This window comes from Aythya ferina (genome assembly GCF_964211825.1).
Source record: "Aythya ferina genome assembly, chromosome: 3".
In the NCBI taxonomy this organism is placed as follows: domain Eukaryota; kingdom Metazoa; phylum Chordata; class Aves; order Anseriformes; family Anatidae; genus Aythya; species Aythya ferina.
Window position 1 is genome coordinate 52,219,343 of NC_140298.1, and position 26,406 is coordinate 52,245,748.

At 38.3% G+C, this 26,406-nt stretch overlaps 1 protein-coding gene across 4 annotated transcripts in view; it reads left to right on the forward strand.

Annotated features, from left to right (window-relative positions):
• The window catches only part of MTHFD1L (methylenetetrahydrofolate dehydrogenase (NADP+ dependent) 1 like), a 150,585-nt gene that overhangs the window by 53,937 nt on the left and 70,242 nt on the right, over positions 1–26,406 (forward strand). For 2 of the 4 annotated variants that reach the window (XM_084514706.1, XM_084514707.1), the window contains 2 exons: positions 4,028–4,096; positions 9,623–9,734. In XM_084514706.1, coding sequence (XP_084370832.1) covers positions 4,028–4,096; positions 9,623–9,734 — 181 coding nt within the window. Of the gene's footprint in view, positions 1–1,119; positions 1,230–1,801; positions 2,078–4,027; positions 4,097–9,622; positions 9,735–26,406 lie in introns of those variants that run through there. The other 2 variants (XM_084514708.1, XM_084514709.1) reach the window with 2 other exon arrangements.

Sequence of the window (26,406 nt, forward strand, 5' to 3'; positions counted from 1 at the left end):
ATGCTGGCTTTCATTTCCACTCTCGATAAACTTCAGAGACCGTTCCTGTGGAAGTGGTTTTGAAAGTGTGGGGTTTTCATCTAGGTTTGCCTTTCCTGTGTCACGTGTGTAATTTACTTTGTGCTCTGTGATCTTTGCAGTCCTGGGGAGCACACCTGCCCCGATGGCCGATGGGAAGATGGAAGGAGTATTGCTTCCAGAAGTAGAACTTGGGATCAGTTCCAGAAGGGAACCCAAGAGAGATGCCTGTCTGTATTACATTTGATCCTGAGTTCTACTTCTTTCTGCTGACAGAGAGTTAGTAGAAAGCTAATGATCCTTAGGCTCTTACATGCTTAATTGGTGTGTAAGTGTCTAAGCCTCTAATGCTTCTATAAAAAATTTACCTACCTCTGAATTAGAAATGGGAACCTGATTCCTCACATGGCTTTGCAAATCAGATCCAGGACTTCAAGTGAGCCGTGGCAATTTTTTACTAGCTGCTTGGGGGATTGGGGTTATGAAGGAACAAAAAATTTGACAGTGATGGTAGATGGATATGAAAACTTCATAGGCTGTTTAGTTTTTAAGGACTGTTGTTGACACAATGCAGATTTAAGAACCATGAAGGCAGACAGATATGATGTGTGCTAATTGGAGGGTTTTTTTTTTGTCTCTTCTTCTATGCTTTCTGCTTCAGATACAATGAGATGTGTCCAGATGTACGATTAGTATGAATGAAATTTTCCAAAAAGTAAAAATGTACAGGTATAAAGGAAGTATTTGTTTCTTTTTATTCTTTTATTTATTTATTGTTTTACTTCACTGTTTTATCAGGTTAGTGAAGAGTTATCAGAAAGCAAAGGAGAGAAGATACGAGCCATTATTGACTAGGAGGGGTAGGGGAAAATGTCCTTTTTTTCCCCCTTCTTTGTTATTGCCTTCTCCCCCAAAATCTTTCCACTCAGTATAGCTTGAGTCAGCAAATAGCGGTTTGCATGCTTGCTTTGAATGAGCTGGTGGTCCAGCATGAAGCAGACAACAGAAACTTTACTTCTAATCGAATGTTACAGCTGGCATGAGTTAACACTTGTCAGTCCTCAAGCAGGTTTCAGAAGAAGAGCATTAGGGTTGATCAGCTAGTTAAACTTGCTATTGACCAGCTGAAGGACCTGATATAAAGTTTACCATTTGGCTTTTTTTCTCCAGAAAGTTGAATATTGTTTACAATTACAATCGTCTTTTACATGGTAAGGTTGTAAAATATCTCAGTGTTAATGCACTGAAAGCATCAGCAGCTGTTTCTCTTTTAGCACGATAGATGGTAAATGTATAGCTTATTCCGTATGGTATTGGAAAAACTGAGATGCAGGAAGAAAATGGGTAAAATCAACCAGCTTTTTTCTTCAGATATGTCTGTTGCCTGTAACCTCCTGACTAGCATGAGTACATAATACTGCTTTTTGTGGGACAGAATACAAACAACTTAACTAGCAGTTACAGCTAGGAGCTAGTCCTAAACATTGTTTAGGTCAGCTGATGGTGGGAGGGGAAGAGTTGTGCCTGTAGTGTGAGAAAAGCTTTACCAGCTGGCTGCAGAATTAATCAAGCAGTAGGAAAACAACAGGCTTACAGGTGCATTAGTTAAGTGTATTGAAAAGTCTGATTTTTCATGAATTCAAATTTTGCACTGTGATAACAGGAGAAATAATATTTTTTCTGTAAACTAGAAGGATTAAAAAACAGGTTTTATTGAAGAAATAACTAGCAATGAAATTTGTTCCCTTTCACGTAACATTGGTAGGCTTGGGACTTCAAGTGCCTCAAATTTTTAAAATCCATTTAACCTTTTTTTATAAAGGAAATGGTTATATGGAACAAATTTTAAATTTAATATCCTAAAAAATATGCCCACTTTTTATAAAGACGTATTTTAAACATGACTAAGGTGACTAAAACACAAGAAATCAAAGGCAACAGCAGTAGCAGTTATTTTTATGTGGTCGTGAAAAGAAGACTTATTGATAAAGTATTGAATTTACGTTGTATTCTAACGTTAGAAAATGTTATGAGATACTGGTGAAGCATTGTTTAACTGGTGAGTTTTGTTATGCATTTTTAAGTTCTTTATCTGAAATAAGTAGTTCATAATCTTTACAAATTAAAACAGTGTATCTGTAAAGGAACTTGTGAAAGTGAAAAGTGGCAATAATTTTGTTTTTCTTTTTAAGATATTTTCCTTTTCTTTGTACTTAGACTGTCAGCTTTGGACTCAAATGAGTAGTTGGGTATATGTACAGAATAGCATCAGGTGTCTTCTGTGGAAGAGGTGGAGCCTCACACATTGTCGCAGAGAGCTGACACTCTGGAGTTTCCTTGGGTTTTGGATCCTAAAGCTAGAAATAAAACTTGTAGAATTTACTCCGTTAAGAAACAAAAAAATATTCTTTGTTAATCTAGAAAAAGGAAAACCGTATTGTTTTGCTACCAGTTTCTCATATTACATCTTTGTATGGGTCTGTTGGGATTTGTAGACGGTAGAAGTTTGTAAAATGAAAGGAGCCTAAAAAGATAAAATCCTTCCCTCCTTTCCTTTCCTTCATTCTCCTCCAAGGAAACACTTGCTAAGCTTTAGCAGAAATCAGTTTTACTCTTTTGCTTTCAGTTCACTTTTATCTGAGGTCAAATACAATGCTTCATTTTCTTCTGAAGTCTGTGTTCGGATGTGATGTTCAGAAAGAGGAAAGTAGTTTGTATAAAACACTATTTCTGTAATGACGGTGTACTTTAATCTTTCTCATCTGTCTATCATTAAGATTTTAGCACAGAGTATGATTGTTCAGATTTGGGTTAATGGGCAAGAGCTTTGTGGAGAGTTCTACAGACACTATTTTCATTGCTCTTCTTTATTTGAACATTATTGTTTAACTCCTAATAGGCTACTCAGATAACAGATCCATGGTTTTCAACCTTAAACAGTTTACAGAAGCTGGTATTTTTATTTGATTTTAATATTTCTTTTCAATTAAATAATGTTTTAAATCGGCTTTTTGTGTTCTCCAGCAATGTTATAAGATATTCCTTGTAGCACTGCTACATTTTTTCTATCCGTGATCTAATTCTTTTAAAACCAAATACATTTTCTTCTCAGAATCAAAATAATTTAGTAATAAATGGGAATATATGCTTGTGGTTTCTAGATAGTTTATAGCTTGATAGTGTTGTGCATGCTCTGTAGCCGTTTTTTTTTCTAAAATGGGCATTGAATTTTAGTGTAAATGCTGTGTAATGATGTCATGGTATTCTCTTAAATTCAATCAGTGCGAAACCTATACTTCTTATCCAGCCTACACTAGATAAGATTTGTGCTTGATATCTCTAGGGAAGAGTAAGATTTATTTTATTTTTTCTTTTAACTAGTGCACATCAATTCCCTCAATTCCCTTTTGTTTTCTTGTCATTACAATAAGGCGCTTTTAATTTTAGATCTCATTCATTATCTACTCCTAGGCCTGCTTTCACCTTGTGTCTATTATTTGTACAGGTCTTGCAAAATACCCTTTCTGGTTGTTGCTAGCTATTGATTCATGCTGTTGATTCTGTCATGAAAGAAATACATCTGTCATTTCTTTAGGCACCTTTAACAAGTTATTGTCATCTTGGTTTCTCAAGTCTTAGTAGCCTTTGCTTTCACTTCATCTTTTGTTTCCATGAATGTCATGCTGATCACTTAATAACTCAGTTTCTGGTTTCTCTATGAAAAGGGAAGAATATTAACCTGCTATCTTTTAGAGGGTACTCATACCCACAGTACAATCATTACTGTTTCTGGCACACTTTGTAAATGTGTTAGAAATCTTGAGTTAACATTTAGATAGATTTGTAATGTAACACTAACTCTACTTATCCATTATGGTTTATGAGCAACCTTTTTTTTTTTTTCCTTTGAACTGTAAAGTGTTTTGTATTTGTTTTAACTTTAATCTCAAGCTCGGTAATGTTGCACCTTAGAATTGAATTCCTTAAAATGTGAACTCTTGTTTTTTAGGGATTAACAGGTGCTTTGGCAGTTTTGATGAAAGATGCAATTAAGCCAACACTAATGCAAACATTAGAGGTGAGTATAGCTTGTGATGTCTGCCCTTCTTCTCCAGCTTTCAAATTCCATATTGTGCTTGTCATACTTCTCTCTAGTGACTGCACTTAACTTTCATGGTTCAGGCCAGGGTCGACTCTGTAAAGGCATTTTAGAAAATGTTCATTTGTATATGTTAATAAATCAACCCTAGCTGCATCTGTGCCTTTTTGGTCCTTTTTTTTTTTTTTTTTTTTTTTTTTCCTTTGAGAGTCTGGCTTTAGTCATAATTTTGCCTGGAGCTAAAAACAAGCTGCAGTGTACTGCTGATCTGCTTCTGAGCACACTGGAAAGCAGGTTGGGCTTCTGAGTCGTAAACTTCCTTCTGTTCCCTATCCCCTCTGCTAGAGGTGTTTCTTTTAAATCTGTTTGCTATATGTGTATGTTCCTATGATGGATCATGTTGTGTGGAAGGCGGATACTTTGATGAGGCCATTCTATTAGGTGTTATCTTTTGTGCTGTTCAGAAAGAGGAGAGTCCTTCTCCCCTTTTACAGTTTTTGAAAAGCGGGCTACCAGCCACTCTTTCTTGTTATAGTGCCTTCAGGGACTACGTGAAGCTTTGCTGGTCTGTAAAAGGAATATTTTAAGCTTATCCTAGTAAGCTTTCTTCCAACAGCTCGAAGAATGTAGAATTTGGTACAACTGTGAACTTAGTGACTGGGCAGTGTAGTATTGTCTTTTCAGTAGTGAGCTGAAAGATGAATGACATTCATGGGGACAGGGGGGACGGGGAGGGGAGAAAAATGGGAAATACTGAAGCAGATTTGAAAACAAATGCATTTGGAAGAAATCTAATCAATTTTATTGGAATTTTGGCCATCAAAATTACATAGTTGGACTATCTCATAACAATTCTTCACATGGTGAGAAGTTAAAGAGTGTAGAAAGATACCAGAACAGTCCCCAGATGGTAAAAAGTCTAATTTTCTACAGCATATCAAAGTGATAGCTATGTTTTTGCTTTTGTGTTTGGATGGCAACGACTTGCTATTCTCAAGGAATGTTAGAAAACCAGAATTTGTCATGCTACGTATTGTTTTGCTATAGCCATCCTAATTGATTTCTCCTGCAAAGGACATCTATTCTTTCATGTGGCTGTATGAGACATATGAGTGTGTGTATCAGAACTTAATAAAAAATCTGATAGCAGAAACTGGAGGTCATGTAGAATGAAAAATGTCGTAACCAGAAATGTGTATTAAATTGTTATTCAGATAGTGCTTATTAAGCTTCATTGACAAAGTAATTTTGATTCTGTTTAATGTGTCACTCTATTTGCACTTCACATACCTCTTACAAAATAATGTTTTGTTGTAGTGTTCTAGAAGGCGACTATAATTGTCAGAAGAGTTTATTCTGATTAGCAGGCATTTTGTTCTGGATGTGGCATGCATTTCCTTTGTTTGTTTCTTTGTTTGTTTCACTGCATTTCTTTATATTTGTATTTCAATGCAGTAAAATTTCTGCCTATTATGTGGTGCTCTTTTCTAGTCAAAGCTATAGTATAGTTGAAACATCTGCAGCAACTATTGCTCTTTAGGAGGGCCCTGACTGCAGTACCCAAGGAGATTTTCCCAAAATTCTTCTTACAAAGTTATTTTTAAAATTACTTCCAGCAAACTAAAACAGCTCAGAAGACTGCTTTGTGTTCTGCTTCTGCCATATTAGTCTGAATGACAAACTTTTGTCACCCTTTGAGTACCTGTTGAATTGCAGGCTAGTATCATTCATATATCCAAGAATGGAAATCTCCAGCTTGTCAAAATCTTGTCCAAGATAATCATAGAATCATTAAGGTTGGAAAAGACTTCCAAGATCATCTGGTCCAACCATCCCCCTACTACCAAAGTCACCTACCAAACCATGTCCCTAAGCACCAGGTCCAACCTTTCCTTGAACACGGTGACTCCACCACCTCCCTGGGTAACATGTTACAATGCCCAACTGCTCTTTCTGAGAAGAAATGTCTTCTAACTTTCACCCTGAACCTCCCCTGGATCTGATGCCCAGCTCTCCACACCTTCCTTTCAGGTAGATAGAGAGAGCAATAAAGTCTCCCCTGAGCCTCCTCTTCTCCAAACTAAACACCCCCAGCTCCCTCAGCTGCTCCTCACAGGACTTGTGCTCCAGGCCCTACACCAGCTTCGTAGCCCTTCTCTGGACACTTTCCAGGGTCTCAATGCCCTTGCAGTAAGGGGCCCAAAACATAATGCTGTGCTTTAGTTGGTGTGATCCCCTTGGGCTGTGTTGTCACTGTGTATAGAGGTGCAATGGCTTATTCTGTTACTGCCCATGCTGTTGTTACTGTTCTTGAGCTTCAAGCTTGTTTTGTGTCCCATTTTGTGAATAAATAGTTCTCATTATTGTTAATTTTTAAGTTAATGGCTTTAATAGCTGCTAATTTTGATAGCTCCAATTTTTCCTCTAATAAGGGCAATCTTTTGCCTTGTTCATTTGACTATAGTGCACTGAGCCACCTGAGAGTGTAGAATCTTCCAGCATGACAGATTTTAAGCCACACTAATTCTACTGTACTCTGAGATGGTGGATGTAATAATGTGCCTTCTGTTATAGGAAACAATATATTTCTGATGTGTGTGTAAATTTCAAATCTTTTTTTTTTTCTCATAAGCCAGAAATGAAATTTGAAGCCCAAACTACACTTGAAATAATCCTAGTAAGCAGCATCCAAAAGAAGAGGGACCTTTTAAGTTTCCAAAGAGACTAACAATAGCAAGTAATTGGGCAACATAATCCTATTTCTTCAGAAAGAACAAGTTCTCTATACAAGTGTAAAGACCTTTAGCACCAGCACCATGAGTTGACAATAGTAACATGAGAAATGATCATGTGACAAGCACATCCACTGTCTACAACGCAGTGGTGGTGAAAAACAGAATGATATAATTACACAGACCACAAATATAGCTCAGACTGCAACAGACCTGTCCTGCAAGTTAGAGATGAAACTGCTCCACAAGGCAGGTCCACTTTGGTGTTGGGGAATGGCCAAAAGACTGCCCGAGGAGAGGGAGCAGGAGATCTGGGTGATTTCTAGCTGATACTGACAGTTAATTTGGCATAATCTGTAATTAATAGTGGCTGTGGCTGCAGCAGCTACAAGCACCCATTGCAGAGATAGCTGTACTTCTATGTGATCTGGCAAAGAGTCTGTACACAGGTATGCTGTTGAGTGCTGGAGTTGTGAGGAGTTGCTTCAAAGAGCTCGTGGTAGAGGGAGAAGAACGGCCTACTCAGCAGATGTGCACTAGCTTTGTAAGGACTTCCGTACACACTGGAGAAGAGGTCTAGTAGTTCATAAATCAAAAATGGCTGAATGTTAGTCCTGCATGTTATGGAACTCGTGTGAATGCTTTTTTTTTTTTTTTTTTTTTCCCATGTGTGTTGGCGTGTATACATATATATTTTATTTTTTTATTTTTTTAAGAGATTTCTTGGGGGCACTTTCTATCACAACCCTGCTGCTCTGTCACCAGAAATGCCACCTCGAGGAGTTATTGTTTTATAAACAGGAGTGACAGGAAAATCTCAAATGAGAAACATGGCAAAATGCTAGCTTAGTACTGTTGACTCTACCTGCAATAAATGTGGGCTTCAGCAGAACTTGTATCTAATGCTGTAGAATTAAGATTACTTTGTTTGAAATATACATAATGATTTCATAGTGTTTATCCATATTTGTCATGATAGATTTGTTCCCTTGTGAACTGATCCCATAATGTTTAGCATTTATTTATACTATGCGTAACAGAGCAGCTGCTGCTGTATGGGACAACTCTTTGTAGTTGCATTCTGGCTGCTCCGTGCTCATCTGCTTATGTTACATTTCAAGTGCCACGCACAGTAAAGATGGTAATAAGTATTATAAACATCCTTCTAGCTGCCAGATAACTTCAGATATTTATTGACATTCAGGGTTTATTTTCTTTTACTAATGCTTGGATAATAAAGTTTCCTGTACCGAAAACAGTCAGCAGAATGCATCCCTGTGCCACTATTTGTTTCCTCATATAGCTTATTAAGAGTGTAACGAAAATAAGGGGCACTCTATGAGGTAGCTGGACTGACACAGAGAGCCTGAAGTTGGCCAGGGAAGACTTTATTGTCTCTATTCCAGGCTGTGCTGGAGGCTCCTGAGGTTCTGCTGGAGTTTGCTCCCATAAGGACCTAAACTGTATCTTTGTTCCAGGGTTGCCATTGTCAAAAGACCCTTCACATAACTCCCCCTTGTCTTCTGGTGGATTTCAGATCTCCAGGGGAGTATCTTGCAATGGCAGTGGTTTAGTAGTGTGTTTTCATTTCAAGTTAGTGTCAGAGGGCCTCTTCAGTACTGATATTCTGGAGCTTCCGTGTGTCATATCTGCTGTTGTGTGCTCTGGGCTGTAGTAAACTGTGGACTTGTAATTGCTTGCCACAAGAAATTAAGGACTCATAAAATGTAATTTTACTTTTTTTAGTGATAAAACACAAATGAGAGTAAATCCTGTGGATTTCAATCTAGTAGCTGAAAACAGCAGTCTTATTTATTTGAATACTGTGAGGGAAAATACTGGATTAAGGTAGAAATAAAACTTGAGGAAAGATAGGCTTAGGTTGGTAGAAGTGGTCTGCATTTTATTTGTAAGTTCCAAGCCCTTTGGGATAATAATAATCTTTTATTTTGTACAGTACTTCTTATTAGATTGATACCTTGTGTTTGATGGTGTACCTAGTTCAAGTTTAATTTTTGCGTAAATGCCTAAAGCCCTATTCATGTTGTAGTATGCTATTGGTAACAGATAGGAACCAAGAATAAAGATAAACCCTAAGTAAACGCTATGATATCAGTGTTTTGTGATGGTAATAATCTACATCAGTCTTGTTACAGGGCTTCATTTCTGGTTTATTTACTTTTTCTGTTCCTGTTCTACTGTTTCTTCTCTGACGTGTATAGGGCAGAATTGTCTTTAGGATCTAGCTTAGTTGTTTGGTCTTTGGAGAATATCCTCTGCCAATGTGTATGCATATTCTCCTTTTCCTACCTCAATTTAAATAAATAAATAAAAGTTTTCTTAGAATGAACCTGAAATTTAATGTACCAGTGGCAAAAATGTAATTGTCTTTACTCTGAACAAAACAGTTATTTATGTATGATCACTTCTAGAGGAAGCAGTAAGAACAGGTGTTTGTTTATATTTTGTGTGAGATTTGTTCAGTGTTAGTAAAACAGGAAGATGTAACATGAGTATTTCACTTCTGTTATACAGTTCTCATCTTACATGTAAAAACTTGACTTTTTTGTCTAAAGCTTTTTATCTTAACACTGGTGTGTTTGAGGGATAGAGGGAAACAACCAGCTTTTATTCACTTAATCATTTCCAAGTTTCTCCTTTTTTATTCTATGAGCTTTTGATTTGTGTATCATCTTGATTAGCTTGCAAGTCAATTGAGTTTGTGTTCTTACCTATCCATGATATTAATGAAATATATATATTTTTTATTCAGGGAACACCAGTTTTTGTTCACGCTGGACCTTTTGCTAACATTGCACATGGAAATTCTTCTGTTTTGGCAGATAAAATTGCCCTTAAACTAGTTGGGGAAAAAGGATTTGTTGGTGAGTAGTTATTTTATTATATTATGATTTGTTGGTAAGTTGGCAAACTGTGGTGCAAAAGAAAAGATAAAATAGCAATGAAAAGTAAAGAATGCTACTTAATTAACTGCCAGAATGAATAATAATCTTAAAATGTAGTAATCTTAAATAATCTTAAAGTGAATGCATAAAAAACACAAAACACTACTTCTCTCACCCTGCTCTTTGCCTCAAGTGTTCCCATCACCATGCTTCTAGTTCTACAAGGATGCCAAAGCCATTAAATAACTTCTTTATATTGAAAGAGGTGTCCCATGTTTCCTTGTGTTAGTATTCACCTAACCCCTCTTGATAACTGATGAAAACCATTCAATTTTCCTGTTTCATCATATTTTCTGCCAGTACGGGAAGCTCAGACAAATCAGGGATCATATGTGCCTGAGCCCGTGCAAAGGCAATAGCAGACAGATGGTGGTAAAAGGAGGAGTAAGACTACCTTATTTTGGTGACAATGAGCCATTAGGTTGGCTCAGCTGTATTGTAAAACTTCAGTGTGAGGCCCTCATGTTCCCATGAAAGCATGTGGGTGGATGGGCTCTTTTGATATTAAGAATTCAGCACAAGCAAGTCTTACAGAAGGAGCAACAGTAGACATGTAGAACCAGCTATTATGGTAGTAGGCAAAATAAACTTGTGGCTCAAGTGCTTTACAGCAAACTAGATTTTATTTAAAAAAAAAAAAAAAAGTGTTTTTTAAACTTGAGGATTGATAAAAATGAAAGGGGTGTTGCTACCTCACAGTAGTAATGCCTTTCCACTGCTGCAGCCATTCTCTTGCCTGTGTCCTGAACACCCTCACTAACTATCAAAGAAATGCACATATGAAAGAGACTGGAGAGAGAGGCAAGGGGAACTAAGCAGCCCCAATTTAAATTAATTGTCTTGGAGCGGTATCATAATCAAATGAGAATGATTGATCAGCTTTCAGCTGGATGAGCTTTCTTGAACTTGTTTACTATAACTGTACTAGTGCTAGAGCAAAGAATATGCTAAGAATATCCAGCTAGGAACAGTGGGAGAGCAGGCAGAGGCCAGGTTGGCTTAAGTAAATCCATAAAATTGCACTTTGAATACCTATGGAACAATGCTTTTGAAGAGATGCAGTAACCTGAAATATAAATGTGCTTGTGCCCTGAAACTACCAGAGAAATGCACATGGATATGCTTATATCTTACCTACATGTTACTATAAATTACATAAAGAGAACCAAATTACTTGGAAATATTGTTTCTATTCAAATTCATTGGTGATCCTAGAAATGATATAGGAGATGTTTGCATTATTATAGAACCTGTTGTTATAATATAAATCAGCCTAGCCTATATATTAATAGACAAGGACTAGAAAGGTTTCTTATGCAAACTTGTTCACTAGTGAACAAGAAGACAGATCTCTTACAGGAATCTTAAAAAGGAGCAACAACTATACCAGGAAAAAATAAAGGGTTGAAACCTGTTGATCATAATGACTTTAAGGGGGGGTGAGGTTGGGAAATAAAACTTTTTTTTTTTTTTTTAATGAGAAATATATCACTTTGTTGTTACCTAGGTGAAAACAAAAAGGTTGAATGGGCAGAAATTTCATTTATCTGTGTTCCATTGTCTTGTGGGCTTTCTTCTTTCTAAAGAATATTTGTTGTTCTATTTTCTCATTTCTGCTTGTTCATCTTTATAGAAGTAAGTTTCTAATCTCCTTAAGCCTTATGTGAGTAAAAGAAATACTCTTCAACTTTTTTAATGGAACAACAAAGTACATGCAAGTACTTTTAGATTTCCATTAAAGTATTATCAACAAAATCAGTTCCTAGCGTCAATTTTGCTAACCTCTGCACTTCTGATTCAATATAATTTGCAAAGATTGTTGGACATTTGCACATGATACTTTGTTAGCAATAGCATTCTTGGGAAAAGTTTGGTTCAGCATTCTGCTGTCACTACTTCTGGTTAGATAGGAGAGGGAAAATGCTGGCCTTTGTAAGAAAATGAAGTATTGCACGTAAGGTGGTGAAACATGAGGTTTCCAAGGCAGTCTGGGCATTTCATGTTCTTGTGTATTCTTTTCAAAATGCATGGCCATTTCAAGGAAAAGGGTTGTGTTCTCCAGTGTTACAGTTGTGTTGTGTTACTGCTTATTTCCCCCTAAGAATCAAACTTCCATTCAAAGAACATTTTTGCATTTTGAGTACATTTATTAATGATAATAGAATCAGTATTTTATGAAGTCTTGTTAATTGGTGTGTGGCTTTGCGAAGTAAAAAGCAAAAGCATTTAGGATGTCTAACATTTTTCATAGGCTGGGAGCAGTAACTTTGTCTCTGCAGTAAGCAATCCATTCAAGTGGGAAGTCAATTTTGTATCATCTGAATGGAAGTAGGTTAACAGCGGTCTTGAGTCTTGGTAGAGGTTTTGGAGCCTGAAACTTATTGCCTTGGGTTTAGGTTCCTCAGCTTTTAGTGCTTCCCTCAGGCACTGAGGGCATATGCAAGCATTTCATGCTTTTTTTCCTTTCTTTTCTCTTATTCACCTGTTTGTGTTTAACACTTCTTTTTGTTTTGTTTGTCTTTGGCCCTGTTTTTTCTCTTGGGAGACAAAGTGGTATAGCTGCAATAGATGGAAACCTTCATGAGCTGCCATTTAAGGGCTTTTGTTCCAGACTTCTACAGAACACAAATCTCCATGAAACTGGGCTCAAAATTAGTCTGCCTTCTGGAATCACAGATAGAAGGTGTGCACCAACCCACATTTTGGTCACATCCATACAAGCAAGGAGCTGGTTGCCCTGTGAAGCTACACAGCAAAGCAGCTAGCAGGAAACTTCCCCACATTCAGCTCAGTGTAGTGTGTGCCTGAAACCCATGCTGCCATTGAAATTCAGGGAGGAAAGATAATCCAGTCTTTCATACAGATGGTAGGAATTCAGGACAGCTGTGCTGCAGTTCTGTAACTAGATGAACTAGTTAATTACTCACTCTTTCTAAAAGCATTAAAAAAAAAACCACAACAACAACAACAACAAAAACCTGTTCTGTATTTCTTTTTTGCCCCGGCCCATTCTTTTGCAGTTCCAGTCCTTTTCTCAGATTGGATGTGACACTTATTGCTATTGTCTGGGCAAATTCAGTTCACGTTTTGCCATGTAGGTTAGCTGTCTAATCTTATGAAAGAGTTCAAAAAGCGCTGGAAATAGCGTAAGGTACGTTGCAAGACTGCATGGCTAGGAGAGGTATTTTAGGGACCATGAGCTACGAGCATGGTTCTCAGCCTTGTGCAGAGGCATCCAAAGCAGGAACATGAGAAATGTGTGACAGGGTCTGCAACCATTTCCTGTATAGTAGAATAAAAATCTTATTCTAAGGATGTTAATTCACTCATGTGATATGAGATTTTAAAATAATTACCTATATATATTATTTTTTACTTAAGCCATAATTAGTTTAGAGCAGAACTCTCTTGCTAAGTGTGCAGACCATACTAAAGAGAATTCTATGTCCTGAACACGCACCAGTTTCACATATTTATTTCATTTTCTCTCCTGGTCTAAGCAGCCTTCTTCCTCCAGCTGCTTGTTTCCAGTCCCATGCAATGCCTCACTTTTGCCAGCACACCTGTTTATGGAGCCATGTGATAAACTAAACTGGAGAATTGTTCTTGGTTGAAAACAACTGCAACAACGGCAAAGAAAAAAAAAATCCCTTTCCTTCCCCTCACAGACAGTGACAGGACAAATAGTTGTATGTGCAGCAGAGAGATGAGATAATACCACATAAGATGGTATTTTTGCTGAAATAATTATCTACAAAAGTAAAGCCTCATTTTGAGCTATAAAGTGCCAGTTAAGCTGATGTGGATTAGCATCCACAAATAGCTGATCAGACTGAGCCAGTGTGGCCAGAGCAGCTATGCCTGTCTCCTTTCTCATCCTGTGCTTGACCATTTTTGCATGACATCCCAGCAGAAACCTATTGCCCTTTTTGTTGGCTTTGTTTTCTGCTGACTTAACACAGAAGCAGTTCAGCCCAGAGTCACAAAAACACCAGAGCTGCTGCAGGGGAGGGTGAGTTGGGACGGCCAGCAGTGTGACACCGGTCTTGGTTGTGTAGGTCCCGCTGTTTGTGTGACCATGTTCCACGGCCAAGAAAAAAAAAAATCCTCCCAAAATGTTCTTTTTAAGTTTATTTTAAAATCTGATATTCTCTGTCTTGTCTGCATTGCCTGCTTCTGTGCTCACTCTGCAGCTGGAGTTGCAACGTGCTGTGCCTTCTCAATATTGCCAGAGAGCAATGTTGTATGAGTCTGATTGAAAAAAATCTAAACAAAGCACAACCGCTGAGCCCTGTTGTGAGCTCTCTAATGGAAGGCATTCCCTGCTTCGGTGTCAGGTATCCAGGGGAATCGCAGACCCTCGTTAAGCTGGAGATAGCCAGAGCTCCGTAGCTCAGCTTCTCCTTTCCCTCTCCCATCGCTCCTGTGAGTGCGGGGCTCTGGCTGAGGACTAAGCTTTGCAGTCCATCACACGTCTCTTCAGCCTCTCTGGCAGCAGCCTGCAGGCTTCCTGACATTTCATTCCCCTTTTTTTATGAAAGCTGGTCTAAGCTGGCCTGGTAGACTGATTCTAGGTTGCTTGTTTTTGGTTCAACCTCATTGCTGTCACTTCAGCAGGATGGCTGGGAAGGCTGCTCAGGGTTTAGGCAGAGTCCTGTGTTATGACTGAGTGGGGAAATCTGTCTTTATCTGTGTTTAGGCAGTCACTTCTTATTTCTTTAGTTTTATTTTCCAGTATTTCCTCCTTCATTCCCGCTTTGTTCTTCATTGCTATCTTCAGGTGTGGAAGTAATGTCAAACTTGTAGCTGATCTACAGAAGTTAGTCAATGCTGAAGGCCCAGCGTGGTGTAAATTGCAACTGAAGTTTTTACTGGCAGCCTTCAGGATAAATTTTCCACTTCTGTAAAGTTCTGGTTTTACACAGATTTCTCCCATTGTTTGCACTCTTACTTCCTGATCAAAGGCAGTGTATTTTAATTTGTTGAAAGTACTCTTCTGAAATGCCCCCTGTGCCTCATTTTTCTTGCCTCCATAGTGTCCCATCATCATTTTGAAAAAGACTTTGATTGTTTCTTAAGTGTCATGGCAGTTTTTGCAAACAAGAACATTACTATGCCTCTGGGTGTCTAGGTTAGGATGAATATGTTATGCAAACAAAGAATTGGTATATTTCTTCCTGTGACAGCAGAAGTCCTGCACATGGACCCCCCAACATATTGTGTGTATCTAAGACTCATGTTTTTAACCCCAACATATTTCAGGAGGCAAGTTTTCTAGATAATGTTTTTTTCCATATAAAATTTTGCAGTATGGGAAAGAAACATTTCAGAAAACAGATGTTTGGATGTTCTTAAAGACATAAGGCTGTGCATCCCCCTGCCATTTCTCAAGGACATACGAATGGAAATAGTGTAGGGGCTCAACCAAACTAACCACTGCTGGTTCAGAGTCACAAGCACTTCATGTGTGCAGAACAAGAATTAGTCTTGTCCTAGAAAGACATGCCAGCTACTCAGAAGGCAAGAAGTGACAAGTGCCTACTGACAGGCAGCTGGCAAAGTTCAGGAAACTGTGCTTGTATCACAGTGGTGTTTTCATCCTGTGCACTCAGCAATTTTCTTTTTTCATTTCTTTTTCTTTTTTTTTTTTTTTTTTTTTTTTTGTGATAGCTTTCAAGGCAAAATAACTTAGTATAATTTGCAGGGAGACAAAAACTATGGGGTTTTGTAGGTATGCATCAGGCACATCTCCTGTGAGCAGAGGAAGAGTACAAAGCAGCAGCAATGAGATGGAATTTATTCTGGTTGCTGATGTCAAAATTGCCTCACTAAGGACGAAGGTTTGTTTAGAGACAGATGGTTTAAATTGCACCCAGAAATGTTGGGGTCTAGATTACAGAACCCATTCTAACTTGCTCAGGCATGTGAGGGAAAAGGTTTTTTTGCAATCTTTGCTTACTTTTGTGGACGTGTATATAGGCAGTTTTGCTAAGAAGGAAAATGAGATAACAAACCAATAAACAAGCAAACAAACAAGACAAAAAAAAAAAAAAGGAAAGGGAAACATTGCTAACTTCAACACAGAATGCAGCTGGCTGCTTCTTGTGATGAGTCTCTTGCTCAGCTTAGGAAGAGGTCATGGTTTCTGACACTTAACACATCTAACATTGTCAAGGCTTCTGACATCACCTCTCTGCTGCTTATCCCTCCCCGTGCTAGTGTAAAGCAGCAAAATACTTACCATGTAAACCTCCAAGGTCCTTTTCTCCATCAGTCAGATTTTTTTCTTGATGCTCTGTGAAGGTAAATAGAAAGGATGAGCTGTTGGGTTTTTTGGTCAGTGAATATAGGCTATCCAAGTGGTATTTTGAAGATTTAAGGGATGAAAGAGGAAGAGAAATGAGCTTCCTTGTGTCGTGTTTGTCGGCATGTCAGAAATTATTACAATAAACAACTCAGCAGACTGTCCCATCCATCTCTTTAATCTCTTGAAGGTGTTTCAGCTGAGAGAAGAATTGCTCTAAATCAGAAGAAAAGTAAAGCCTGAATATGTTTTTGGAATCCTAACCCAGTCTCCTTCTTTTTTTCAGGATTGGCCTGTATGTTGGGCAATTACTTTCTTTTGTAGTCCCAATAAGCACATCCCATTCCACACTGCGTTCGAGAGGACACTGCATTAAACTGCATTAAAGTCATGCCAAACTCTGTCTTTCCTGGTATAATATGACAAGAGGAAGGTTATCACAAACCCTTGGTGCCTTCCATAGGAAAGATTCACTTCCTGGTGCTTTAACTGGACCACTTTTTTAATGGTGTAATGGTCACAAGTATAAACTTAGGTAGAAGCAGTAAATTCTTATGAGCTAAATAACTGATTGTTAATTGTACTGGTACTCTTGTTAGAATAAACTAACAATGCTAGCTGTTCTAACTGTCTGCTCAGTACATACAAAATTGTGTTTCAAAGGGTATCCATTTTACGTGCACTTAGAGCAGACATTATAGAATAAGTTTACAAGCCACCTTATAAAAACAGTATGTGTTTAATGCACTAAAGGAGTAATCTTCAGTAGATTTTTTTTAATGCCATAAAATACTTCAGTCTATTTTCTTAGTAGTAGGTTTTTTTCCAAAAAAGGAAAAATAAAGCCCAAATACTTTTGCTAAGCTTCTTTTGGCACCAGTGCAACATGCAATATATTACATTTAAACGTTGGACTTCAAGGATTTATTTTTTAATTTCTTATTGCTACCACTAGAAAGTGGCTTCATGCTGTGATCCTCTGGAGAGCTTTCATTTTTAAGATTCCAGCCAGTTTCTTTTTATGTTGTGTTATTTCATCTACATCTTCTTCAGTGCTTACTTTCACATGAAACTAAATGCAGTTGCCACTACATTCATTTTGCTGTATGAACAAATGTGGGGTGGTTTTTTGCTCAACTGTTAAAGCAAGGCTAAGGTTTCGTGATATAGCTCCATGCTGGACTAGCTTTGTGAATTTAGACAAATAGTCTCAGCCTCTATGCCTGCACAGTTAATCCCAATCTTCTGACTGTAGTTTGTAAACTTCTGGGGGGCAAGAAATGTCTCTTCATGACTTACAGGGAGATGCCAAACACTGCAGTAATAGGAACTTTCAGGTAACGGGGCTTTTGCAGGGCAGTGGCAGCTACCAGGACTACACTGACAAGCTGAAATAGTATTTTAATGCTGTGTGTGGTGACTTCTGCAGCGTTAGAACTTAATACAGCTGTTTCCTCTGTCAATTACATTCATAAATTAAAAATAAAGATTGTACAACTGGTGAGACCTGTCCATTATTCTTGGTCCCAGGACAGTTCTCCAAAGGTGTAAAAATAGCTGGGAAGGATCTGTCATTCTGTCAGAGCAGAGGAAAGCCCAGTTCCTAGTAAATAGGATACCAATCTACTCAGGAGAAACAGATGACATTGGAACTTCTGTCCCGTTGTGTTTTCCCTTCCCTTCCCTCCCCACACTGGCAGTCATACCTCAGTTGAAAGCTCTCAACTCATAAGAAGCAAATAAGCAGTTCTTTGTTCTTCTGCTACCTACTGGTTATATTGCTTTTATTTATAAAAAGAAACGAATTGGAGGTTAAAAAAAAATGCAAATAGTAAAACATCATACATGCTAGGAGGTTTTCTTAATTCATTGCTTGGCAAAGGCTCCGTAGCTAACAGCATTACTTTTGCTTAGGGTTATTTGGCAGAAAATCCATCATTCTTTCTCCATTTATGAGTATTTCATATTGACTTGCACTCTTTAGCAAGGGTCAGCAGGGCATAGTATACATACAGAATTCAAGTCCCATTTCAAAGGCTGAATTTTAATTTTAGTGGATGGTTTATTTTTAATATCATTTGAAAATTTAAGCTGTTTAATAGATTTTTTTTTGTTTGTTAGTTTTAATGGCTTTTTGATACTGAAATCTAATGTTCTTTTTATGGCCTACATGCATAAGAATTAGGTTTGCTCAGACATTTCCATCATGTCAGAATAGCCCTCTTTTTTTTTTTTTTTTATTTATTTTCTGAGTTGTGAATCTGCAGACAGGAGTGATTTGTTTTCTATAAACCTTTTATAATTAAATTGTTAACAATGTACAAACATGGAAGAGGGAATGTGTGTGTGTGTATTTTGTGAAATGTTGACTTAGCCTTTAAGGCTTCAGAAAAGTCAATACAAATGTGAAACTTGATAAGGACATAAATATGTATTTCCATTTTTGATTACGGCAATTATGGTTGGCAGAGTTTTAATTTAATCTACTACATGTTTAACAAAATTGTTTTTCTCTTTTACAGCGGTACTCCATACACACATGCACACTGAGTGTCCAGTTAATAAATATTTCAGGAAGAATTGTTGAAAGTTACATTGATTTTTGGAGTAGAAATTAGAAATGTTTTTCTAGTCCTGCGCTACCCTCTCTACCAGCCCAAATGAAATAACATCATGGTTTGGTGAAAAGGTTTGGGTATCTTTTCAGGTGGTCTCAGAAGAAAAATGCGCATCAGAGGACACCTAAGATTTTTATTTGCAGATGTTTTGTTTGCCTCATAAATTTTATGAAATAGTCTAACATAAAAGAGAAAAAGTATGATTTCTCAGAAAGTGTGCTGACTTCAAATTCTTGTGTTTTGTTGTTGTTTGTTGTTTTTTTTTTTTTCTTGTTAATCTGCAAACAGCAAACCATATGTGCTATTCTATGCTGGAAATTTCTAAATAATTTTAACTGAATACAGTTATTTCTTTTTGAAAACAGAAGTTAGGTTTTGATACATATCTGATCTTATGACCTAGAAGGAAGAGCATTCAAAATGTTGAGAATACACGATGAGGGATACACATTTTTCTAACCATTTCCAAATATTTTAATTGGATTGCAAATAATACTAGGTTATATATGGCTAGTGTGATTTCTTAATGGGAAGAGTGTTGCTTTGGCAAAGAGCCAAAGTGCTTTTGAAGGTCAGATGTTGACAGTATCTGAAAGTGTTCAATGTCTGTTCTCTGATATTATAAAATAATACATTAAAAGAGAAGATTAATACCCTAGATGGTATATCAGGGTCAGTCTGCTGCTCTGACCCTGTCGTTATGGATATTTTAGTTTTGCAGTTTTATATAAGTACTGTGTAACTAATTTGATTTGATTGAGAAAATAGATTAGATTCAAATGCTGGAAGAGAAAATGTGGGTCACAACTATTTTTAAGCTTTGGGTGGCCTATCTGCCTTTATATGCTGGATTCTTTTTGTTGGTCCCTTTATACTTGATTTTCTGTGCTGACAGCTTTATTGAAGCTGACAAACTCAAACTCTTCAACTTTGCTTCCTGCAGTAATAAGTCCCATGCTTGAGATGCAAGATCTGAGTGGGAATGATGTGTCAGGGACAGAGCAGATGCTTTACATGCATGAGGATGCTGCGTCTATCTCCTGCATCTCAAACAGAGCTCCCAAGAGGCTGAATAACAGCTTCATAAATCATGGGTTGCAGGTTCAGCTTTTCCTGCAGTCAATTAGGAATTCAGCATACGGTGTGGGGCCCTTTGCTTGCACAAGCGGTGAAAAAGCACAAAAATGCGGGGGAGGGCCGAGCACAAAAGAGCAGCTGGGATGACAAGATGATGGGCAATTATGAAGAGGAACTGAAAAAATATGTATATTAATAAATTATAATCTTCGCTGGAGGAGGATCCACTAATAATGTACAAATATTTCAAAAATGGTAATGGGTAGATTGCAATGGGAATTCTGTTGCCTTGATTACATGAATTGTGGTTAAGTGGAGAAATTCACATTAAGCATTAAACAAATGACTTAGCCATGAGCTATTGAAAGGGTTTGGCTTGTAAACTCATAGAATTATGGTTTGGTTTGATTTTTATTCTGTGCTTTTTATTCTTAGTTAGGAAATCCATATAGGAAAGTCCTTCTCCATGTGGGATTTGCTGGTGTGTGACCTCAGGACTGTCACTCTCCTCAGTCTGTGATTCTTTCTGTAAGATAGATTGCATGTATATGCACACACGGTTCAATAGACACAGTTATTTTCCACAGTGATTTTAACCAGCTGAGCCCTTTTTCCTCATCCAAAAATTTTAGGAAAAACAGTAAATGCATATTAATGTTCAACACAGGCCATCAGTCTTACGCTTTGAGGAGAGATTCAAATGCTGCTCTTGCACAATTTGGTTTAAAAACCTTGGTGATTAAAACCAAAGTAATGCCTACCTGCAAGAGGTATAGGAGGGCTTACAGCTGAAAAGTTTCTGCAGTTTCCAGAATTGTTCCTGCTGCGTTTCACATGCATATAGCTATTTCATAATGTTTTTTGCAGCACAGTGGCCTTACATCACTGGCTCTTTCCCCTCACCTGCTCTTTTTTGGCTTATGTCACATCTTCTCACCTCCAGGCATTTTTTCCTATCTCCTTAACAGTACTAACTGTATCTTGTGCTTTCTCTCTCTACAGAAAGTCATTCTGTGTTGATATCTTAAATTGTGTATGTGTTTGAAAAATGTATTGCACTCTTGATAGAATTTCTACCAACAAAGAGCTCTCCACCTAAGGTCTTGTGCAGTTATTTATAGCCCATGTTGCACTGGGCAATTTTTTTTCCACCAAGACAAACTGCTAGTGCAGTGGCATGCTGTTCTTCCTGCAGATACATAACAGGAGATGCCCTTTTCCATGAATTTCTAAGCCACGGCTCAGTAGTTTTGTCAACAACAGTGCTGGTGGTATCACCTTCCAGGCCAGTCATGAAGGGAAGAAATTGTCTTCTAGCAGAGATTAAGTGGAATAAAATAAAACCAGAACCTTCTGCTCCTAGAAGGAGGATTCAGTATATGCCTATGCTGAAAAGACAGCACCTAAATCATGGGAAAAATCATTATCATAAGAAGCAGGCACTGCTGGGATGTTAGGAGGGCAGAGCAGGGAGTACCTCTCACGATGTGTGCCTTCGTGAGGAGTCTGGGGGACTGGAGGAGTTAGCCTGAGGCAAATAGTTGCATGCATTATAGGGTAGGTTTACACCAAAATGATGGATGACTCCCTGCCTGGCATGCCTCGGGTGGTTGTGCCACATGACAGCAGCATTGATCATTCTGCTTCGGCCGCGCTCTTTGTTGTGTGGCTGCCGTGGCCTCGACCGACACTGCTCTGCGCCATCCCTGTGCAGGCACTTTTGTTTTAGGATCAGGATAAGGAAGAGTGCACATGACTGACTGGCGAGGGGATTTCCTGGCCTCGCCACTGCTAGGAGACACAGGAGCACCGGCACCTCACGTGGCAGTGGTTAGCTAAATGGGTTTGGTCTCTGAGGGTGCCTTGTGTGGCTGCAAAATGTGATGTATTCAGTGTTGGCTGTCTTTATTGTCACTCATCACCTGATCGTGTTTCTGTTGCTGTTTAGAAAGCACATCATCTTCCAAGGCACATGCTGAGGCGCTGTGCTATCTGGAGAATAAGCTCCTTTTCTTCCCCTCTCTCCTGTTTTATGAATTGGTGTAACGTTAGTGCTAGGACAGGTGTTAATTCACAGACCTTTGAAACGGGTAGAACATTTCCAGGAGAGATCTTGAGGCTCTCTACTTCTTGAAGTCAGCGTTTTCCAGATGCTTATAACGTGACTTCTCGATGCCTGTTCCAAGTGCCTTTTCCGTAGCTCTTCCTGGGGGAGTGGGCTGAGCCAAAATCTGAGAGCTCAACAGAGAGCAGCCTCACTTTGATGAAAGATGTGCTTGGGGCTGGAGTTTCAGCCGACTGAATCCTTTAAAAGGGAGAGTAAATGAACGTCTGGTGGTGGGATACACACAGAGGAACGTGGTCTAGGTGCGATGAAATTTACCATAAGCACTCTGGATAATACTGTGGATGCTGTAAGTTAATACACTCCTTATAGTTTGGGAATTGTAAAAGAACGTCCTTAAATGAAGATCAATCAGTGCTGCTGTTAATTATTCCTTCCATGCAATGCCAAATAAAAAAAAGTGGTGAGGTTTTAATTTTGTAATTACCAGAAGGCTAATAAGTCTTTGCCAAAGGCTGTGATGATCTCTTAAGTATGAGATAATGTAATTGCCTTATTCCTGTGCCATTAATTGTACTCCATTTTAAAAACGTGGTCATCTGTCTTATGAGCAAAAGGATAGCCTGTTACCTCAAACGAAACGTGCTACGAATGGTAAAAGGCTGCAATTTAAAAATCAGTCCTTTTGTTTGATATTTTTTTCTGGGTAATGTAACTTTCAAGACCATTATAAATGAAGGAGGTTAGAAAAGAACTATTTAAATTTGGCTAATGTATTCAGCTGTGCGTTACATAGCCCTTGTGTGGGACCCAACGCTTAGCCTGTGAGTAATGGGTCCTTACCTGACTATGGGACCCAGGAGGTAAGAACAAGCGGGTGTAAAAGCCACCAGACTTAGCAGAGGGATGCAGAGAAACACATAGCCCATGAAACCACATGCAGCTCTCTATATTTCTACTAGAATTGTTTGTAGATTATAAGACATCTTCACTTTTTTTTATATATATCAGTATTTCTAGTAATAAATCTAAATAATGAACTCATTACTAGTGAGCTGTGAGAAGACATCAAATTTTAAATTCAAGATGTTAGAGTATGGTTTGACAAGGTGACTAGTAATGAATTAACATCTTGGTACTGTTGAAATGGGGCTTTTTCTTCCTTCTTTCCTCTGCTTCTGCTGCTTGTTTGACATAGACACTTGTCTGGTCTCACAAGAGCTGATTTAAGTCTAACTCAGTGGAAAAAAAATATTCTGTTTTTCTGTTTGTTTGGTTTGTTGTTTTTTTGGTTAGCAAATTACAACAGTTCCAACTAGATGCATACCAAAAGCCTGTGGGAAGTCTGGGCAGTGGGGAGGGAGGGATGGAGCAGGGGAGAAGGGAGGTAGAATTAAGAGAGAGCAGCAATGCCCCCTTTCAGCAAGGCAGGGCACACATTTGGTTCAGCCATAGTGTCAAACCATGCCCTAAATTGGTGTTTTGTGGGCAGCAATCATTGCAATTGCACTTCTGTGTATTTTCAAGAGAGGGAGGAGGCAAGCAGAGCTGGAAAGATGCACAGAGCATGCTTTCTGTCACACAGTGCCATTCCTGCCAGCTCCTGGGTTGTTCAGTTTGATTTTATGCTCCCTGAATTTAAAATCCAATATACACAGCATACGTATATAAGCAAATCACTCAGAGGTCTTACACTCTTAACTGCAAGAGAATCAAGATTTAAAAATTATCGTCTTCAATCTGGACTGTAGAAAATAAAGTGAACTTTTTGCTAGTCTTCTGTCTATTGTCTGGGAATAACCTGTAGAAGTCATTGTGCAGATTTGCTTATTTAATGTATAGGATAATCTCAGAAAATACTGGCTGTTAACAGCAATTGTTTAATTTTAAAGCGACTAATTGGAAGAGGTTAGTCTATAACCTTGAGTTTCTCATTAAATGCTTTCTTGCATTTAAATGGGAAAATCCATTTATTTTTTTGGGTTTAAAAAAAAAAAATGTTTCTGTGGAAAAGCTTGAAATAGCTTGTTAGGGGGTCCAAAGGGAATTGGCACTTAGCTGAAGGATACTCCTGGAGCCAAGCACCCCTGTGCAGCGTTTGCTCTCAGGAGGGAGCGACACAAGACTCATGGCCATGTGAAAAGTCTGTCCTTCGGAGGAAGGCAATGTGAATCAAATTGCTCCTGTTGTGAGGTAGGATGGCAGTGTACTTGAATATGAATATTTTCTTCAGCTTGATGCATTTTCTTTATGTGGAGAAGTTGAAAATTTACATATTTTTTTACTCCAAATAAATTTTTATCAGCAGAGGTCTTGGTTGCTGGAGCACTGAGTATTGCAGCTTGGAAGTAAGTGTGGAGGCAGGAGCTGGGCATTTCTAACATCTCTCACTGGAGGTGCTTCTGCAGGTGGGTCTGTGTACCTTTGCAGTGATGTCTACACAGAGTCTCCAGTGAATAGTAATCTAATATCGAATGTGACTTCAGTATCATTTTATTTGTTTTCTGAGAACAGAATGTCTTTTGCTCAGGTCTTCTTCCTGGAGAAAACCCACTAGTGATGGTTTTCACCTAAGATGCCAAATCTTCCATATCTGCTGGTTCAGTCTAAGATCTGAATTGGCGATCACTCGAGACATCTTCAGTGCCCTTACCTCTGCAGAGCACATGCTGCTCTGGCATCTTTCTTTAGCACAGGATAAAAAGTACCTGTTCCTTTCAGTGATCCTGTGTTCTGCCAAACTAATGGCAGATATTTTTCCTATTCCCTTCTCTCCCAAAACTGAGACAGAGTGAGACAACAGCATATAAACTCTCAGAGACAATTGAAACTATTTTCTTCATGGTGTGAAAAATGCTCATTCTTAATATACTTGCATGTAGTTTTCTACTGTGCTGGACTTTGTGTCCAGCTGTTGTTGCATGCTATCTGACAATGCATCAGAAGAAAAATGAACAGGAAAACTCCATCTCCTGCTGGGGAGGGGGAGAAAAAAGAGGAAAAAGGAGGGGAAAAAAAATAAAAATCTGTTCCATTCCAAAATCAGTCATAATACTGGAAGTTCACATCAGATGAATTGCCAGTCAGTATGGACAAACATCTGGCTTATTTTTGTTAGTATAGCTAGGGATGAATATGATATCCTGTTCACTGATCATCCTAGTTTATCTTGGCGGTTGTGCACCTTGATATTTTTCACTTAAACAAGAACATATCAGTACTCTACAGCTAGCCTGCCTTGAGATCCAGGTTCACAGTTCATGTGCTTCTGTGACTTTGAACTCTTCTTTTCCTGAGTTTACCAGCAGACAGCTGCACCAGAACAGATATGTTTACATGTGGGGAGTAAATGGCAGCTCGCAGCTCAGAGTTTCCATTTCCTTTTACATTGTTCAGGAATCCAAGCTCACAATTCTTGTCCCAAAGCTTCACCTCGTGTGCATGCATCTGACTTGGCCTGTTGTGGTGCAAGCGTTTTGTTTTGACATTGATTTGTTGATAGAAAGTGCTGATTAGGGAGAAGCTACTTACAGTAGGAATTAGCCTCAGTGTACATGAAATTACATTGTTAGTGAAATATCTTCTTTTTAAAAAAACACTTTCTGTAAGGGGTTTAAGCAGTATGTAAATGTGAGCCTAATGTGGAACTACTTTATGCAGTTGTAGCATGATAGATGCATTTTTAGGTGGAGAAAAAATTACATTTTGTATTAAGCATGACTGTGAAATCTGATTAGCGGCTTAAGCCATGACACTGACTATGTAAGCTGTTGTCATGCATAGGTGATAAAATATTCCCAGATGTGCTTGGCAAGGCATAATTCCATCAAAAGGCTATGGTAATTACAAACAAGAAACAAAACCATTGGAGTGATTTGTTCATTTGCCTGAACCCTAAAGAGGAATTAGAGACTTCAGCAAGTGGTATCAATTGCTCAGAGGGGAAATCCTTGCTCTGACTTTATACAGCCTGACAGGCTTCCTATCATCTCTCTTGATTAATTTCACATTTATAAGCTTTCATTCCTCCTCTCCCCCTTTTGTTTTCAACCTAATTTGGATGTTGCAGGTTTGTGCTCTGAAAGAAAGTTACAGGTTATTGGTTATTTTGGTAGTCAAACTCAGTCAAGTAGATATTGTGTAAATGACCTGTAGAAAGCCCTGTAGCAATTGTGTGTTGTGTTTTGCCTACTGTTACTTTGAAATAAGATCCCCTAAGTTTCCCTGGTGTGTGAGAATAAGCTTAGTTTTTGGTCACCCTCACATGGGTCTTCTGTGAGAAGTTGAATTGACTGGAGTATTTTGATTGAATTAATTTCTGATATGTGTGTCATTAATTGCTAGATTTGACCTGTGGGCCATTATGAAAAGTAATGTACTGGTAGTGCACTGCTGATACATGTAATTTTAACTTGTAATTTACGTTCTAATGACTCTATCATTCGTATGATACTTGACTATACATTTGAAGCATAAAATCACACAGAATATTTGTAGAATTAGGAAGTTCTGATTGAATATGAGAGG